Raw genomic sequence first — 19,856 nt, 5'->3', positions numbered from 1 at the left:
ATTGGAGAGACATAGTTGTCCCCAGTCCAAAGAAAATACAAACACTGGACTGACAAATAACTACATTATTAACCAAGTTGTGGGTCCGATGATGTTATATGGCGTCACATGGAAGTGAATGGCTGTGAAATGATCTCACTGCGTGGCTTTGATGGGATGCAGGAACTTGCAAGGCTCGGCCATGTTTTTTCTTTCCAGTGATGGGATCTGGTCCCATCAAAGAGAAGGCGGCTTGAAGAGTTTCACTCCGCATGTGGCGATTGCACAATAATTAGTATAACCTTCGCTGCAGGACTGTAGCCTTAGTATAATAATGGCCGTCTTAGACTTTGTCAGAGGTTATTGAAGGGAAACCAGCACGGCTTTTTCCACTGCATGTATCACACAACTCAGATCCTGGCTGCCGGAAACTTAAAGGGAACCTGTCAGTCATGCTGCCCAAACCATGGCACGATTGCAGACCGTACACCCAGAGTGTTTCAGAGAAAATCTAGACTAGTGTGGACAGCATCTCCCAGCCATGCTATGTATGATTGACAGGTACACATCGGTGAGATCTGCAGGGAGAAGCGGCAGACTAGTCCCGTCTCCAGTTCCGTCTCCATGTTACAACTCACTAGATATTCTCTAGGTCAATGTATAGATTTAATTTAATTTTCTTACATAATATGTTATATATTTGATTAAATCATTACAGTTGATCAAAATGTGTTTTCTAGGCTGAAAAGGACTCTAAAGAAGAAATAATGAAAGCGTTCCGGTTATTTGATGATGACGAGACCGGAAAAATATCTTTCAAGAACCTGAAACGAGTAGCAAAAGAGCTGGGCGAGAACCTCACTGATGAGGAACTACAGGTCTGTAATCCCCGACTATTGCAGCCTGATAGGATGGTGATAATGAAATATCCCGGCATATCGGCCATTAGATCTATAAAGCTCGGTGTTGGGAATGTTATATTATTAGTATTCAGAAGTGTCTTGTCCTATAAGTGTTCTGCAGAACCCAGGTGGAACTAAAGCAGCGATCGCCGCTGTGCAAAAAGTGTAGATTTGGGTGCAACAGGTTCAGATCCGGGGTTGGACATAATAATGTGGAATTCAGATCTTTTTAGCAGCCAAACTCCTCCGCCTGTTGGTGATTGAATGGACTGTTAATACGTTTCTGCGCCATTCATAGAAAGCAACCCAAAACGTGTTGTACTAGTACCAGGGTGGACGTTCACTGCCTGTATCGAGCTGCAGAGGTGCCACCACTTTGGGTCATTATTGCTTTCATTGGTTCCCCACCATCATATTTCGGTGCACTTCTAGGCTATTTATTGCAGCATTTATTATTATTATTTATTATAGCGCCATTTATTCCATGGCGCTTTACATGTGAGGAGGGGTATACATAATAAAAAACAAGTAAAATAATCTTAACCCCTTCAAGTCGCAGCCCTTTTTCGGTTTTGCGTGTTCGTTTTTCGCTCCCCTCCTTCCCAGAGCCATAACTTTTTTATTTCTCCATCAATATGGCCATGTGAGGGCTTTATTTTTTGCGGGACGAGTTGTACTTTTGAACGTCCGCATTGATTTTACCATGTTATGTACTAGAAAACGGGAAAAAAATTCCAAATGTGGTGAAATTGCAAAAAAAAAAGTGCAATCCCACACTTGTTTTTTGTTTTGGCTTTTTTTGCTAGGTTCAGTAAATGCTAAAACTGACCTGCCATTATGATTCTCCAGGTTATTACGAGTTCATAGACACCAAACATGTCAAGGATATTTTTTATCTAAGTGGTGAAAAAAATTCCAAACTTTGCTAAAAACAAAAATACAAAATTGCGCCATTTTCCAATACCCGTAGCGTCTCCATTTTTCGTGATCTGGTGTTGGGTGAGGGCTTATTTTTTGAGCGCTGAGATGACGTTTTTAATGATACCATTTTGGTGTAGATAATGTTCTTTTGATCGCCCTCTATTGCATTTTAATGCAATGTCGCAGCAACCAAAAAAACGTAATTCTGCCGTTTTTAATTTTTTTTCTCGCTATGCTGTTTAGCGATCAGGTTAATCAAGAAAATAAGAAACACGCCTGTGCTAAGAAGAGCCCTGAAGCTGCTGATATCAAGACAAGCTGTGTGCCAACTCTGTCAGGGATATAATTTTTTTTTTTTTAAAGCAATAACATAGATATCGCTCTAAAGGTAAAGGCCAGTACTAAAACAGTTGTTGTCCAATAAACCACACTTGATGTTATATCTCAATTATGCTACTTGTTTATGGCATACTAATACAATAATAACGTTAAATAATAAAACTGCTACCAATAGGTGCTACCAGTCTGGTATATGTGGGTGATATTTCCACTAGATCCTGCTATTAACACTTTTAATATATTGCAGAAACTAAATGCACTTAGTCACACCGTTAGCGTTGGTGTATTGTAAGGCTGTCAGCAAGGTCGTGGATGGCTTTGTACGTCGTGGTTAGGCTTTTGTACTGGAGCCTCTGGGCAATGGGGAGCCAGTGAAGGGATTGGCAGAGGGGAAAGGCCGGGGAATAGCGGGGCGACAGGTGGATTACTCGGGCAGCAGATTTTAAACGTCACAAATATCGCCCGTGGGAACATTCTATGCGTGATGTCACAACCCCCCGCCCCTTCCCCCGTGGGAACATACTAAGCGTGATGTCACAGAAATCGCCTGTGGGAACATTCTATGCGTAATGTCACAAACCTCCCCGTGGGAACATTCTGTGCGTGATGTCACCAATCCCCCCCCTTCCCGTGGGAACATTCTATGCGTGATGTCACAACTTCCCCATGGGAACATTCTATGCATGATGTCTCAAACCCCCCCCCGTGGGAACACTATCGCTCTATGCGTGATGTCACAAATCCCCCCCCCTCGTGGAAACATTCTATGCATGATGTCTCAAACCCCCCCCCCCCCGTGGTAACATTCTATGCGTGATGTCACAAATCCCTCCCCGTGGGAACATTCTATGCGTGATGTCACAAATCTCCTCCCATGGGAACGTTCTATGCGTGATGTCACAAATCCCCCTAGTGGGAACATTCTATGCGTGATGTCACAACCCCCCCCCCGTGGGAACATTCTAAGCGTGATGTCACAAATATCGCCTTTGGGAACATTCTATGCGTAATGTCACAAACCTCCCCGTGGGAACATTCTGTGCGTGATGTCACCAATCCCCCCCCCCCTCCCGTGGGAACATTCTATGCGTGATGTCACAACTTCCCCATGGGAACATTCTATGCATGATGTCACAACTTCCCCATGGGAACATTCTATGCATGATATCACAACTTCCCCATGGGAACATTCTATGCATGATGTCTCAAACCCCCCCCCCCCCCGTGGGAACATTCTATGTGTGATGTCACAAATCCCTCCCCGTGGGAACATTCTATGCGTGATGTCACAAATCTACTCCCATGGGAACGTTCTACGCATGATGTCACAAATCCCCCTAGTGGGAAGATTCTATGCGTGGTGTCACAAATCCCCCCTCCCCCGTGGGAAGATTCTATGCGTGATGTCACAAATCCCCCCCTCTCCCGTGGGAAGATTCTATGCGTGATGTCACAAATCCCCCCCCCCCCGTGGGAAGATTCTAGGCGTGATGTCAGAAATCTCCTCCCATGGGAACGTTCTATGCGTGATGTCACAAACACCCCCCCCCCCCCCCCCCCCCCCTGGGAACATTCTATGCTTGATGTCACAAATCCCCCCCCCCCCTCCCCTGTGGGAAGATTCTATGCGTGATGTCACAAATATCGCCTGTGGGAACATTCTATGCGTGGTGTCACAAACCTCCCCATGGGAACATTCTGTGCGTGATGTCACAAATCCCCCCCCCCGTGGGAACATTCTATGCGAGAAGTCACAACACCCCCCCCCCCCCCCCCGTGAGAACATTCTATGCATGATGTCACAAATCCCCCCCTCCCCCCCCCCCCCCCCCCGTGGGAACACTCTATGCGTGATGTCACAAATCACCCCAGTGGAAACATTCTATGCGTGATGTCACAAATCCCCCGTGGGAACATTCTATGCGTGATGTCACAAATCTCCCATGGGAACGTTCTATGCGTGATGTCACAAATCCCCCTAGTGGGAACATTCTATGCGTGATGTCACAAATCCCCCTAGTGGGAACATTCTATGCGTGATGCCACAACCCCCCCGTGGGAACATTCTATGCGTGATGTCAAAAATCCCCCAGTGGGCACATTCAATGCGTGATGTCACAACCCCCCCCAGTAGGAACATCCTATGTGTGATGCCACAAATCCCCTCCCCAGTGGGAACATTCTATGCGTGATGTCACAAATCCTCCCCATGGGAACATTCTATGTGTGATGTCACAAATTTCGCCTTTGGGAACATTCTATGAGTGATGTCACAACCCCCCCCCCCCCCCCCCCCCCGTGGAAACATTCTATGCGTGATGTCACAACCCTCTCCCCCCGTGGGAAGATTCTATGCGTGATGTCACAAATATTGCCTGTGGGTACATTCTATGCGTAATGTCACCCCCCAGTGGGAAGATTGTATGCGTGATGTCACAAATCTCCCCCCGTGGGAAGATTCTATGCGTGACGTCACAAATATCGCCTGTGGGAACATCCTATGTGTGATGTCACCCCCCCAGTGGGAACATTCTATGCGTGATGTCACAAATATTGCCTGTGGGTACATTCTATGCGTAATGTCAACCCCCAGTGGGAAGATTGTATGCGTGATGTCACAAATCTCCCCCCGTGGGAAGATTCTATGCGTGACGTCACAAATATCGCCTGTGGGAACATCCTATGCGTGATGTCACCCCCTCAGTGGGAACATTCTATGTGTGATGTCACAAATCCCCCCCCCCCCCCCCCGTGGGAAGATTCTATGCGTGATGTCACAAATATCGCCCGTGGGAACATTCTATGCATGATTTCACAAATTCCCTCTCGGAACATTCTATGCGTGTTGTCACAAATCCCCCCTCATGGGAACATTCTATGCGTGATGTCACAAATCCCCCTGTGGGAACATTCTATGCTTGATGTCACAAATCCCCCCAGTGGGAACATTCTATGCATGATGTCACAAATTCCCTCTCGGAACATTCTATGCGTGTTGTCACAAATCCCCCCTCATGGGAACATTCTATGCGTGATGTCACAAATCCCCCGTGGGAACATTCTATGCGTGATGTCACAAATCTCCCATGGGAACATTCTATGCGTGATGTCACAAATCCCCCTAGTGGGAACATTCTATGCGTGATGTCACAAATCCCCCTAGTGGGAACATTCTATGCGTGATGCCACAACCCCCCCGTGGGAACATTCTATGCGTGATGTCAAAAATCCCTCAGTGGGCACATTCAATGCGTGATGTCACAACCCCGCCAGTAGGAACATCCTATGTGTGATGCCACAAATCCCCTCCCCAGTGGGAACATTCTATGCGTGATGTCACAACTCCCCCATGGGAACATTCTAGGCGTGATGTCACAAACCCCCCCCCCCCACTCCGTGGGAACATTCTATGCGTGATGTCACAACCCCCCTTCTATGGGAACAATTTATGCGTGATGTCATAACCCCCCATTGGAACATTCTATGCGTGATGTCACAACCCTAACCCCCCGTGGGAACATTCTGTGCGTGATGTCACAAATCCGCCACACCCCTTGGGAACATTCTATGCGTGATGTCGCAACCCCCCCATGGGAACATTCTATGCGTGATGTCACAACCCTCCCCCCGTACGAACATTCTATGCGTGATGTCACAAATCCCCCCTCGTGGGAACATTCTATGCTTGATGTCACAAATCCCCCCTCGTGGGAACATTCTATGCTTGATGTCACAAATCCTCCCAGTGGGAACATTCTATGCGTGATGTCACAAATCCCCCCTCGTGGGAACATTCTATTCGTCATGTCACAAATCCCCCCCCCTTGGGAACATTCTATGCGTGATGTCACAAATCCGCCACCCCTTGGGAACATTCTATGCGTGATGTCACAACCCTCCCCCCGTGCGAACATTCTATGCGTGATGTCACAAATCCCCCCTCGTGGGAACATTCTATGCGTGTTGTCACAAATCCCCCCTCATGGGAACATTCTATGCGTGATGTCACAAATCCCCCCCGTGGGAACATTCTATGCTTGATGTCACAAATCCCCCCAGTGGGAACATTCTGTGCATGATGTCACAACCCCCCCAGTGTGGACATTATATGCGTGATGTCACAACCCCCCCATGGGAACATTCTATGCGTGATGTCACAAATCCCCCCAGTGGGAACATTCTGTGCATGATGTCACAACCCCCCCAGTGTGGACATTATATGCGTGATGTCACAACCCCCCCCCCCCCATGGGAACATTCTATGCATGATGTCACAAATCCCCCCAGTGGGAACATTCTATGCATGATGTCACAACCCCCCCAGTGGGAACATTCTATGCGTGATGTCACAAATCCCCCCTCGTGGGAACATTCTATGCTTGATGTCTCAAATCCCCCCCCTTGGGAACAATCTATGCTTGATGTCACAACCCCCCCATCGGAACATTCTATGTGTGATGTCACAACCCCCCCATGGAAACATTCTATGCGTGATGTCACATATCCCCCCCATGGGAACATTCTATGCATGATGTCACAACCCCCCCAGTGGGAACATTCTATGCATGTTGTCACAACCCCCCCATGGGAACATTCTATGCGTGATGTCACAAATCCCCCCCCCGTGGGAACATTCTATGCTTGATGTCACAACCCCCCCATCGGAACATTCTATGCGTGATGTCACAACCCCCCCATGGAAACATTCTATGCGTGATGTCACATATCCCCCCCATGGGAACATTCTATGCATGATGTCACAACCCCCCCAGTGGGAACATTCTATGCATGTTGTCACAACCCCCCCATGGGAACATTCTATGCGTGATGTCACAAATCCCCCCTCGTGGGAACATTCTATGCTTGATGTCACAACCCCCCATCGGAACATTCTATGCGTGATGTCACAACCCCCCCATGGAAACATTCTATGCGTTATGTCACAACCCTCTCCCCCCGTGGGAACATTCTATGCGTGATGTCACATCCCCCCATGGGAACATTCTATGCGTGAAGTCACAAATCCCCCCCCGTGGGAACATTCTATGCGTGATGTCACAACTCCCCCATGGGAACATTTTATGCATGATGTCAAACCCCCCCATTGGAACATTCTATGCGTGATGTCACAAATCCCCCACACCCCTTGGGAACATTCTATGCGCGATGTCACAACCCTCCCCCCGTACGAACATTCTATGCGTGATGTCACAAATCCCCCCGCGTGGGAACATTCTATGCGTGATGTTTCGGGGTATTTGCCCCTCATCAGTGTGGAGTAGGAAACTGGCTATTAGGAGCAGTGCCTAGTGAAAAGGCTATGAACATAAGGATGAATGACCTCGGGGAGATCAAAACATCCAACACCGCGGAGACACCATCACGTGTTTCTCAACGCAGTGATCCACACTGATGAGGGGCAAATACCCCGAAACAGCTGTCTGTGGATAGATACCATGTTTTGGCATAGGTGGTATTGCTTTATTGGATGCTGCCCTTCCCGTGGTTGTTCCTTCCCAGTGAAAGACCTGACTATTCATTGTTTGCGTTGAGAAACACGTGATGGTGTCTCTGCGGCTTTTCTGCATGCATTTGCATATTTCGCATAAGGGATGGGGGCAGTGTTCTGGATCACTGCGTTGAGAAACACGTGATGGTGTCTCCGCGATGTTGGATGTTTTGATCTCCCCGAGGTCATTCATCCTTATGTTCATATTCTATGCGTGATGTCACAAATCCCCCCCAGTGGGAACATTCTATGCATGATGTCACAACCACTCTGTGGGAGCATTCTATGCGTGATGTCACCCCCCCATGGGAACATTCTATGCGTGATGTCACAAATCCCCCCTCGTGGGAACATTCTATGCGTGATGTCACAAATCCCCCCCCCCCCCCGTCGGAACATTCTATGCATGATGTCTCAAATCCTCCCCATGGGAACATTCTATGCTTGATGTCACAAATGTCGCCTGTGGGAACATTCTATGAGTGATGTCACAACCCCCCGTGGGAACATTCTATGCATGATGTCACAACCACTCTGTGGGAGCATTCTATGCGTGATGTCACCCCCCCATGGGAACATTCTATGCGTGATGTCACAAATCCCCCCCCATGGGAACACTCTGTGCATGATGTCTCAAATCCCCCCCATGGGAACACTCTATGCATGATGTCTCAAATCCTCCCCATGGGAACATTCTATGCTTGATGTCACAAATGTCGCCTGTGGGAACATTCTATGAGTGATGTCACAACCCCCCGTGGGAACATTCTATGCATGATGTCACAACCCTCTCCCCCCGTGGGAACTTTCTATGCGTGATGTCACATATCCCCCCTCGTGGGAACATTCTGTGTGTGATGTCACAAATCCCCCCGTGGGAACATTCTATGCATGATGTCACAAATCCGCCCAGTGGGAACATTCTATGCGTGATGTCACAACCCCCCCATGGGAACATTCTATGCGTGATGAAACAACTCCCCCCATGGGAACATTCTATGCGTGAAGTCACAAATCCTCCCCATGGTAACATTCTATGCGTGATGTCACAAATATCGCCCGTGGGAACATTCTATGCGTGATGTCAGAACCCTCTCCCCCCATGGGAACATTCTATGCGTGATGTCACAAATCACCCCAATGGGAACATTCTATGCGTGATGTCACAACCACCCTGTGGGAACATTCTATGCGTGATGTCACCCCCCCCCCCCCCCCGTGGGAACATTCTATGCATGATGTCACAACCCCCATCCCACATGGGAACATTCTATGCGTGATGTCACAAATCCCCCGTCTTGGGAACATTCTATGCGTGATGTCACAGATCCTCCCCATGGGAACATTCTATGCTTGATGTCACAAATGTCGCCTGTGGGAACATTCTATGAGTGATGTCACAACCCCCCGTGGGAACATTCTATGCATGATGTCACAACCCTCTCCCCCCGTGGGAACGTTCTATGCGTGATGTCACATATCCCCCCTCGTGGGAACATTCTGTGTGTGATGTCACAAATCCCCCCGTGGGAACATTCTGTGCGTGATGTCACAAATCCCCCCAGTGGGAACATTCTATGCGTGATGTCACAAATCCCCCCCCCCCCATGGGAACATTCTATGCGTGATAACACAACCCCCCCATGGGAACATTCTATGCGTGATGTCACAACCCTCTCCCCCCGTGGGAACATTTTATGCGTGATGTCAAAAATCCCCCCCCCATAGAAACATTCTATGCGTGATGTCACAACCCTCCCCCCCCCCCCGTGGTAGCATTGTATGCGTGATGTCACAACCCCCCCCCTGTGGAAACATTCTATGCGTGATGTCACAAATATCGCCTGTGGGAACATTCTATGTGTGGTGTCACAACCCCCCCTCCCCCCCGTGGGAACATTTTATGCATGATGTCACAACCCCCCCCCCCACATGGGAACATTCTATGCGTGATGTCACAAATCCCCCCTCATGGGAACATTCTATGCGTGATGTCACATATCCCCCCTCGTGGGAACATTCTGTGCGTGATGTCACAAATCCCCCCCGTGGGAACATTCTATGCATGATGTCACAAATCCGCCCAGTGGGAACATTCTATGCGTGATGTCACAACCCCCCCATGGGAACATTCTATGCGTGATGAAACAACCCCCCCATGGGAACATTCTATGCGTGATGAAACAACCCCCCCATGGGAACATTCTATGCGTGAAGTCACAAATCCTCCCCATGGTAACATTCTATGCGTGATGTTACAAATATCGCCGTGGGAACATTCTTTGAGTGATGTCACAACCCCCCCCCCCGTGGGAACATTCTATGCGTGATGTCACAACACCCCCCATGGGAACCTTCTATGCGTGATATCAGAACCCTCTCCCCCCCCATGGTAACATTCTATGCGTGATGTCACAAATCCCCCCAATGAGAACATTCTATGCGTGATGTCACAACCACCCTGTGGGAACATTCTATGCGTGATGTCACCCCCCCCCCTCCCCCCGTGGGAACATTCTATGCATGATGTCACAACCCCCATCCCACATGGGAACATTCTATGCGTGATTTCACAAATCCCCCCCGTGGGAACATTCTATGCTTGCTGTCACAACCCCTGCAGTGGGAACATTCTATGCGTGATGTCCCAACCCACCCCCCCATGGGAACATTCTATGCGCGATGTCACAAATTCCCCCTCGTGGGAACATTCTTTGCGTGATGTCACAAATCGCCCCAGTGGGAACATTCTATGCTTGATGTCACAAATATCGCCTGTGGGAGCATTCTATGCATGATGTCACAACCCCCTCAGTGGGAACATTCTATGCGAGATGTCACAAATCTCCCCTCGTGGGAACATTCTATGCTTGATGTCTCAAATCCCCCCCATGGAAACATTCTATGCGTGATGTCACAACCCTCTCCCCCCGTGGGAACATTCTATGCGTGATGTCACATATCCCCCCAAGGGGAACATTCTATGCGTGATGTCACAAATCCCCCCTCGTGGGAACATTCTGTGCGTGATGTCACAAATCCCCCCCTCGTGGGAACATTCTATGCGTGATGTCACCCCCCCCCCCCCTCCCCGTAGGAACATTCTGTGCGTGATGTCACAAATCCTCCACCCCTTGGGAACATTCTATGCGTGATGTCACAACCCTTCCCCCGTGTGAACATTCTATGCGTGATGTCACACATCCCCCCTCGTGGGAACATTCTATGCGTGATGTCACAACCCTTCCCCCGTGTGAACATTCTATGTGTGATGTCACAAATCCCCCCGTGGGAACATTCTATGCTTGCTGTCACAAATCCCCCCCAGTGGGAACATTCTATGCGTGATGCCCCAACCCCCCATGGGAACATTCTATGCGCGATGTCACAAATTCCCCCCCGTGGGAACATTCTTTGCATGATGTCACAAATCGCCCCAATGGGAACATTCTATTCTTGATGTCACAAATCCCCCCTCATGGGAACATTCTATGCGTGATGTCACAACCCCCCCGTGGGAACATTCTATGCGTGATGTCACAACCCCCCCTCCCCGTAGGAACATTCTGTGCGTGATGTCACAAACCCCCCCCCCTCCGTGGGAACATTCTATGCGTGATGTCACAAATCCCCCCTCATGGGAACATTCTATGCGTGATGTCACAACCCACCCCCCGTAGGAACATTCTATGCGTGATGTCACAACCCCCCGTAGGAACATTCTGTGCGTGATGTCACAAATTCCCCCAGTGGGAACAATCTATGCGCAATGTCACAAACCTCCCCTCCGTGGGAACATTCTATTCGTGATGTCACAACCCCCCCGTAGGAACATTCTATGCGTGTTGTCACAACCCCCTATAGGAACATTCTATGCCTGATGTCACAAATTCCCCCAGTGGGAGCATTCTATACGTGATGTCACAACCCCCCCCCCCCCCCCCCCCGTGGGAACATTCTATGCGTGATGTTACAACCCCCCTTCCGTGGGAACATTTTATGCGTGATGTCACAACCCTAACCCCCCGTGGGAACATTCTGTGCGTGATGTCACAAATCCGCCATCCCTTGGGAACATTCTATGCGTGATGTCACAACCCTTCCCCCATGCGAACATTCTATGCGTGATGTCACAAATTCCCCCTCGTGGGAACATTCTATGCGTGATGTCACAAATCCCCCCTCGTGGGAACATTCTATGCGTGATGTCACAAATCCCCCCTCGTGGGAACATTCTATGCGTGATGTCACAAATCCCCCCCCGTGGGAACATTCTATGCTTGCTGTCACAACCCCCCCAGTGGGAACATTCTATGCGTGATGTCCCAACCCCCCCCCCCATGGGAACATTCTATGCGCGATGTCACAAATTCCTCCTCGTGGGAACATTCTTTGCGTGATGTCACAAATCGCCCCAGTGGGAACATTCTATGCTTGATGTCACAAATATCGCCTGTGGGAGCATTCTATGCATGATGTCACCCACCCGTGGGAATATTCTGTGCGTGATGTCACAAATCTCCCCTCGTGGGAACATTCTATGCTTGATGTCTCAAATCCCCCCATCGGAACATTCTATGCGTGATGTCACAACCCCCCCATGGAAACATTCTATGCGTGATGTCACAACCCTCTCCCCCCGTGGGAACATTCTATGCGTGATGTCACATATCCCCCCAAGGGGAACATTCTATGCGTGATGTCACAAATCCCCCCCTCGTGGGAACATTCTGTGCGTGATGTCACAAATCCCCCCTCTTGGGAACAATCTATGCGTGATGACACAACCCCCCCCTCCCCCCATGGGAATTATCTATGCGTAATGTCACAACCCCCCCATGGGAACATTCTAAGCGTGATGTCACAACCCCCCCCCTCCGTGGGAACATTCTATGCGTGATGTCACAACCCCCCTTCCGTGGGAACATTTTATGCGTGATGTCACAACCTTCCCATTGGAACATTCTATGCGTGATGTCACAACCCTAACCCCCCGTGGGAACATTCTGTGCGTGATGTCACAAATCCCCCCGTGCGAACATTCTGTGCGTGATGTCACAAATCCTCCCCACCCCTTGGGAACATTCTATGCGTGATGTCGCAACCCCCCCTCATGGGAACATTCTATGCGTGATGTCACAACCCTCCCCCCGTACGAACATTCTATGCGTGATGTCACAAATCCCCCCTCGTGGGAACATTCTATGCTTGATGTCACAAATCCCCCCCAGTGGGTGCATTCTATGCGTGATGTCACAACCCCCCTAGTGGGAACATTCTATGCGTGATGTCTAGTGTTGAGCATTCCGATACTCCAAATATCGGGTATCGGCCGATATTCGCTGTATCGGAATTCCGATACCGAGTTCCGATATTTCTGCGAAATCGGAATCGGAAGTCCCCACAGTGCAAAAATCACTATAATGGAGTGTGGGCGGTGCGTGGGCGGAGACTGCGTGTCTCTGTGCGGGCGGGGTCTGTGCGAGTGTGCGTGCCTGCCGGGGGTCTGTGCAGCCTCTCCGGGGTCTTACGGCCTGCCGGGGGGTCTGTGCGGCCTCTCCGGGGTCTGTACGACCTGCCGGGGGGTCTGTGCGGCCTCTCCGGGGTCTGTACGGCCTGCCGGGGGGTCTGTGCTTCCTCTCCGGGGTCTGTACGGCCTGCCGGGGGGTCTGTGCGGCCTCTCCGGGGTCTGTATGGCCTGCCGGGGGGGTCTGTGCGGACTGCCGGGGGTCTTTGTGTCTGTGCAGGCATCGTCCGATGGGACTACAAGTCCCATCGGACGATGCCTGCTACACTGACAGTGATTGACACATTAGCCAATGATGGGACAGTAGTAGTCCCATCATCCGGCTAATGTGTTGAATGTAAAAAAAAATACTCCATACATGCTACATACATACATGCTACATACATACATACATACATGCTACATACATACTACATACATACATACATGCTACATACATACTACATACGTGCTACATACATACTATATACATACATACATGCTACATACAGTGGGGCAAAAAAGTATTTAGTCATTCAGCAATAGTGCAAGTTCCACAACTTAAAAAGATGAGAGGTGTCTGTGATTTACATCATAGGTAGACCTCAACTATGGGAGACAAACTGAGAAAAAAAAATCCAGAAAATCACATTGTCTGTTTTTTTTATCATTTTATTTGCATATTATGGTGGAAAATAATTATTTGGTCAGAACCAAACAATCAAGATTTCTGGCTCTCACAGACCTGTAACTTCTTCTTTAAGAGTCTCCTCTTTCCTCCACTCATTACCTGTAGTAATGGCACCTGTTTAAACTTGTTATCAGTATAAAAAGACACCTGTGCACACCCTCAAACAGTCTGACTCCAAACTCCACTATGGTGAAGACCAAAGAGCTGTCAAAGGACACCAGAAACAAAATTGTAGCCCTGCACCAGGCTGGGAAGCCTGAATCTGCAATAGCCAACCAGCTTGGAGTGAAGAAATCAACAGTGGGAGCAATAATTAGAAAATGGAAGACATTCAAGACCACTGATAATCTCCCTCGATCTGGGGCTCCACGCAAAATCCCACCCCGTGGGGTCAGAATGATCACAAGAACGGTGAGCAAAAATCCCAGAACCACGCGGGGGGACCTAGTGAATGAACTGCAGAGAGCTGGGACCAATGTAACAAGGCCTACCATAAGTAACACACTACGCCACCATTGACTCAGATCCTGCAGTGCCAGACGTGTCCCACTGCTTAAGCCAGTACATGTCCGGGCCCGTCTGAAGTTTGCTAGAGAGCATTTGGATGATCCAGAGGAGTTTTGGGAGAATGTCCTATGGTCTGGTGAAACCAAACTGGAACTGTTTGGTAGAAACACAACTTGTCGTGTTTGGAGGAAAAAGAATACTGAGTTGCATCCATCAAACACCATACCTACTGTAAAGCATGGTGGTGGAAACATCATGCTTTGGGGCTGTTTCTCTGCAAAGGGGCCAGGACGACTGATCCGGGTACATGAAAGAATGAATGGGGCCATGTAACGTGAGATTTTGAGTGCAAACCTCCTTCCATCAGCAAGGGCATTGAAGATGAAACGTGGCTGGGTCTTTCATCATGACAATGATCCAAAGCACACCGCCAGGGCAACGAAGGAGTGGCTTCGTAAGAAGCATTTCAAGGTCCTGGAGTGGCCTAGCCAGTCTCCAGATCTCAACCCTATAGAAAACCTTTGGAGGGAGTTGAAAGTCCGTGTTGCCAAGCGAAAAGCCAAAAACATCACTGCTCTAGAGGAGATCTGCATGGAGGAATGGGCCAACATACCAACAACAGTGTGTGGCAACCTTGTGAAGACTTACAGAAAATGTTTGACCTCTGTCATTGCCAACAAAGGATATATTACAAAGTATTGAGATGAAATTTTGTTTCTGACCAAATACTTATTTTCCACCATAATATGCAAATAAAATGATAAAAAAACAGACAATGTGATTTTCTGGATTTTTTTTTCTCAGTTTGTCTCCCATAGTTGAGGTCTACCTATGATGTAAATTACAGACGCCTCTCATCTTTTTAAGTGGTGGAACTTGCACTATTGCTGAATGACTAAATACTTTTTTGCCCCACTGTACATACATGCTACATACATACATGCTACATACACATATGCTACATACATACATGCTACATACATACATGCTACATACTACATACATGCTACATACATACTACATACATGCTACATACATACATACTACATACATGCTACATACTACATACATACTACATACATACTACATGCTACATACATGCTACATACATACATACTACATACATACATGCTATATACATGCTACATACTACATACATACTACATACATACATGCTACATACATGCTACATACTACATACATACTACATACATGCTACATGCATGCTACATACATGCTACATACATACATACATACATACTACATACATGCTACATACATACAGCATACATACATCCATACATACTACATACATGCTACATACATACTACATACATCCATACATACTATATACATGATACATACATGCTACATACATACTGCATACATACATCCATACATACTACATACATGCTACATACATACATACTACATACATCCATACATACTACATACATGCTACATACATACAGACATACTACATACATACTACATGCATACATACTGCATACATACATACAATACATACATATAGACATACAGTACATTAAACATAGATTACATACTCACCATTACTTGTCACTTTGTTCCCCGAAGCCAGTGTCATCTGTAAAAAATATGAAAAAAACAAACAACCAATATACTCCCTGTCCGCAGAAATCCACGAGTGTCCCACGATGATCTCCCGTGGAGAGCAGCAGCAACAGCTGTTGCAACCGCTCTCCAGGGGCCCCAGGAACACAATGACGGGAGGAAGGTATCTTTCCGCCACTGTATTCCTCCGCCACTGTAAAAAAAAAAGTCCCTAGTCTCACTTTATGGCATTGCTGGCTGACAATTTTTCCCAGGCAGCAATTGCCATAAAGTGACACTTTGAACTATAGTAACCTCAGTGATGCACTGCAGGAGCCATTGTCTCCTGTCAGTGTGTCACTGAGGGTCCTATAGAGCAGTGACATCACCCGATGTCACTGTTCTATAGGGGAGATTGTCGTGGGACACTCGTTATTAATTGGACTACGGCGGACAGGTAGTATACGGTTTATTATTTTACGTTTTTTGCAGGTGCTGAAGTATGGTAAGTATGGTGAAATGAAGAATATTAAAATACTTTTTCCTAATGTGTGTGTGTTTTATTAACCCTTTTCTTACTATTGGAATAATAACGGATAGGCGTCTTATTGACGCCTCTCCATTATTAACCCGGCTTAATGTCACCTTACGATAGCAAGGTGACATTAACCCCTTATTACCCCATATCCCACCGCTACACCGGAGTGGGAAGAGAGGGGCTAAGTGCCGGAATTGGCGCATCTTACAGATGCGCCATTTCCGGGGCGGCTGCGGACTGGTATTTGTAGCCAGGGGGGGGGGGGGCAATATCCATGGCCCCTCTCTAGGCTATGAATATCAGCCCGCAGCTGTCTGCGTAGCCTTTCTGGCTATAAAATATAGGGGGACCCCACGTCATTTTTTTGGGGGGTCCCCCTATTTTAATAGCCAGTAAAGGCTACGCAGACAGCTGCGGGCTGATATTCATAGCAGGCTACAAATATTGGCCGTCGGCTTTCCCCCTCTGGCGCAGAAAATTGCGCGGGAGCCCACGCCGTTTTTTACCGTTTTTTTTTTTTTTAAATTCAACGCTCATAAAGGCCTCTTTCACACTTGCGTCGGTACGGGTCCGTCGCTATGCGTCGGGCTGACGTACCGACGCACGTTGTGAAATTTGTACACGACGTGGGCAGCGGATACAGTTTTTCAACGCATCCGCTGCCCATTCTGAAGTGCGGGGAGGAGGGGGCAGAGTTTCTGCCGCGCATACGCGGTAGAAAATGGCGGATGCGACGGACAAAAAAACGTTCACGCCAAAACACGACGGATCCGTTGCACGATGGACGCGACGTTTGGCCATTCGTCGCGATCCGTCGCTAATACAAGTCTATGGGGAAAAACGCATCCTGCGAGCACATTTGCAGGATCTGTTTTTTTCCGCCGGATCCGTTTTTTTCCGTCAGATCCGTTTTATTTCCGCCAGATCTGTTTTTCCACCGGATCCGTTTTTTTCCACCAGATCCGTTTTTGTTCCGCCGGATCCTTTTTTCCTGCCGCATCCGTTTTTTTCCGCCAGATCCGTTTTTTTCTCATAAAGTTGTATTAGCGCCGGATTGCGCCTGATGGCCACACGTTTCATCCGTTTTTTGCAGGATCCGTCAAAAAAACTGTTTCCGCCGGACGGAAAACACATAGGAACGGTTTTTGTCCGGTTTTTTTATGCATGTTTCCATTCAAATCATGCACATTTTCTGTTTATTTATTTTCCAAAAACCTCATCAAAACCTGCATCAAAACTGCACCAAAAACTGCATCAAAAACAGCATCAAAAAGCTACATCAAATACAGCATCAAAAACTGCATCAAAAACCGCACCAAAAACCTGCATCAAAAACCGCATCAAAAACCACACCAAAAACCTGCATCAAAGAAGCACCAAAAACTGCATCAAAATCCGCACCAAAAACCTACATCAAAAACAGCACCAAAAACTGCACCAAAAACCTATATCAAAAACAGCACCAAAAACGGCATAAAAAACCGTTATGAAAAACCGCACCAAAAACCTGCACCAAAAACTGCACCAAAAACTTGCATCAAAAACTGCATCAAAAACAGCATCAAAAACCGCATCAAAACTGCACCAGTTTTTTATGCAGGTTTTGATGCAGTTTTTGGTGCGGTTTTTAATGCAGTTTTTGGTGCTGTTTTTGATGTATGTTTTTGGTGCAGTTTTTGGTGCTTTTTTATGCAGGCTTTTGGTGCGGTATTTGATGCGGTTTTCGATGCAGTTTTTGGTGCTGTTTTTGATGTATGTTTTTGGTGCAGTTTTTGGTGCTTTTTTTATGCGGTTTTCGATGCAGTTTTTGATGCAGTTTTTCGTGCAGGTTTTTGGTGCGGTTTTTGATGCAGATTTTGGTGCAGGTTTGTGGTGCGGTTTTTGGTGCTGTTTTTGATGTAGCTTTTTGATACTGTTTTTGATGCAGTTTTTGGTGCTTTTTTTGATGCAGGTTTTTGGTGCGGTTTTTGATGCAGTTTTTGGTGCAGTTTTGATGCAGGTTTTGATGCAGTATTTGGAAAAAAAATAAACGGAAAATGTGCATGATTTGAATGGAAACATGCATGAAAAAACAGATTCAGAAGCCGGATTCATCATTTCACATCTCAGTTTCATACGTTTTTTGCCGGATCCGTCGCTGTGCGTGTTTTTGCCGGACAGAAAAAACGTTCCTCTGTATGTGTTATCCGTCAGGCAGAAACAGCTTTTTTGACGGATCCGGCAAAAAAACGGATGAAACGTGTGGCCATCAGGCGCAATCCGGCGCTAATACAACGAGAAAAAACAGATCCGGCGGAAAAAAACGGATCTGGCAGAAAAAAACGGATCCGGCGGTAAAACACGGATCCGGTGGAAAAAAATGGATCCTGCAAATGTGCTCGCAGGATGCGTTTTTTACCCATAGACTTGTATTAGCGACGGAAGGCCACAAGTCACATCCGTCGTGCAATGGATCCGTCGTGTTTTGTCAGACCGTCGGCACGAAAAAACGTTCAAGTGAACGTTTTTTTGTCCGTCGCATCCGCCATTTTCTACCGCGCATGCGCAGCAGAAACTCTGCCCCCTCCTCCCCGCACTTCAGAATGGGCAGCGGATGCGTTGAAAAACTGCATCCGCTGCCCACGTCGTGTACAAATTTCACAACGTGCGTCGGTGCGTCGGCCCGACGCATAGCGACGGACCCGTAACGACGCAAGTGTGAAAGAGGCCTTTATGAGCGTTGAATTTAAAAAAAAAAAAAATCGGAAAAAAACGGCGTGGGCTCCCTCGCAATTTTCTGCGCCAGAGGGGGAAAGCCGGGGGCCAATATTTGTAGCCTGCTATGAATATCAGCCCGCAGTAGCGTAGCCTTTACTGGCTATTAAAATAGGGGGACCCCCCAAAAAAATGACGTGGGGTCCCCCTATATTTTATAGCCAGAAAGGCTACGCAGACAGCTGCGGGCTGATATTCATAGCCTAGAGAGGGGCCATGGATATTGCCCCCCCCCCCCCCCCCCCGGCTGCAAATACCAGTCCGCAGCCGCCCCGGAAATGGCGCATCTGTAAGATGCGCCAATTCCGGCACTTAGCCCCTCTCTTCCCACTCCCGTGTAGCGGTGGGATATGGGGTAATAAGGGGTTAATGTCACCTTGCTATCGTAAGGTGACATTAAGCCGAGTTAATAACGGAGAGGCGTCAATAAGACGCCTATCCATTATTAATCCAATAGTAAGAAAAGGGTTAATAAAACACACACACATTAGGAAAAAGTATTTTAATATTCTTCATTTCACCATACTTACCATACTTCAGCGCCTGCAAAAAACGTAAAATAATAAACCATATACTACCTGTCCGCCGTAGTCCAATTAATAACGAGTGTCCCACGACGATCTCCCCTATAGAACAGT

At 47.8% G+C, this 19,856-nt stretch overlaps 1 protein-coding gene across 1 annotated transcript in view; it reads left to right on the top strand.

Moving 5' to 3' along the window:
- The window catches only part of CETN2 (centrin 2), a 33,508-nt gene that overhangs the window by 5,410 nt on the left and 8,242 nt on the right, over positions 1–19,856 (top strand). The window contains exon 4 of the mRNA XM_077285411.1: positions 720–857. Coding sequence (XP_077141526.1) covers positions 720–857 — 138 coding nt within the window. The remainder of the gene's footprint in view (positions 1–719; positions 858–19,856) is intronic.

This window comes from Ranitomeya variabilis, chromosome 2, assembly GCF_051348905.1.
Source record: "Ranitomeya variabilis isolate aRanVar5 chromosome 2, aRanVar5.hap1, whole genome shotgun sequence".
NCBI lineage: Eukaryota > Metazoa > Chordata > Amphibia > Anura > Dendrobatidae > Ranitomeya > Ranitomeya variabilis.
The sequence above is the reverse complement of the archived record's forward strand: the minus strand, read 5'-3'. Positions and strand labels throughout refer to the sequence as shown.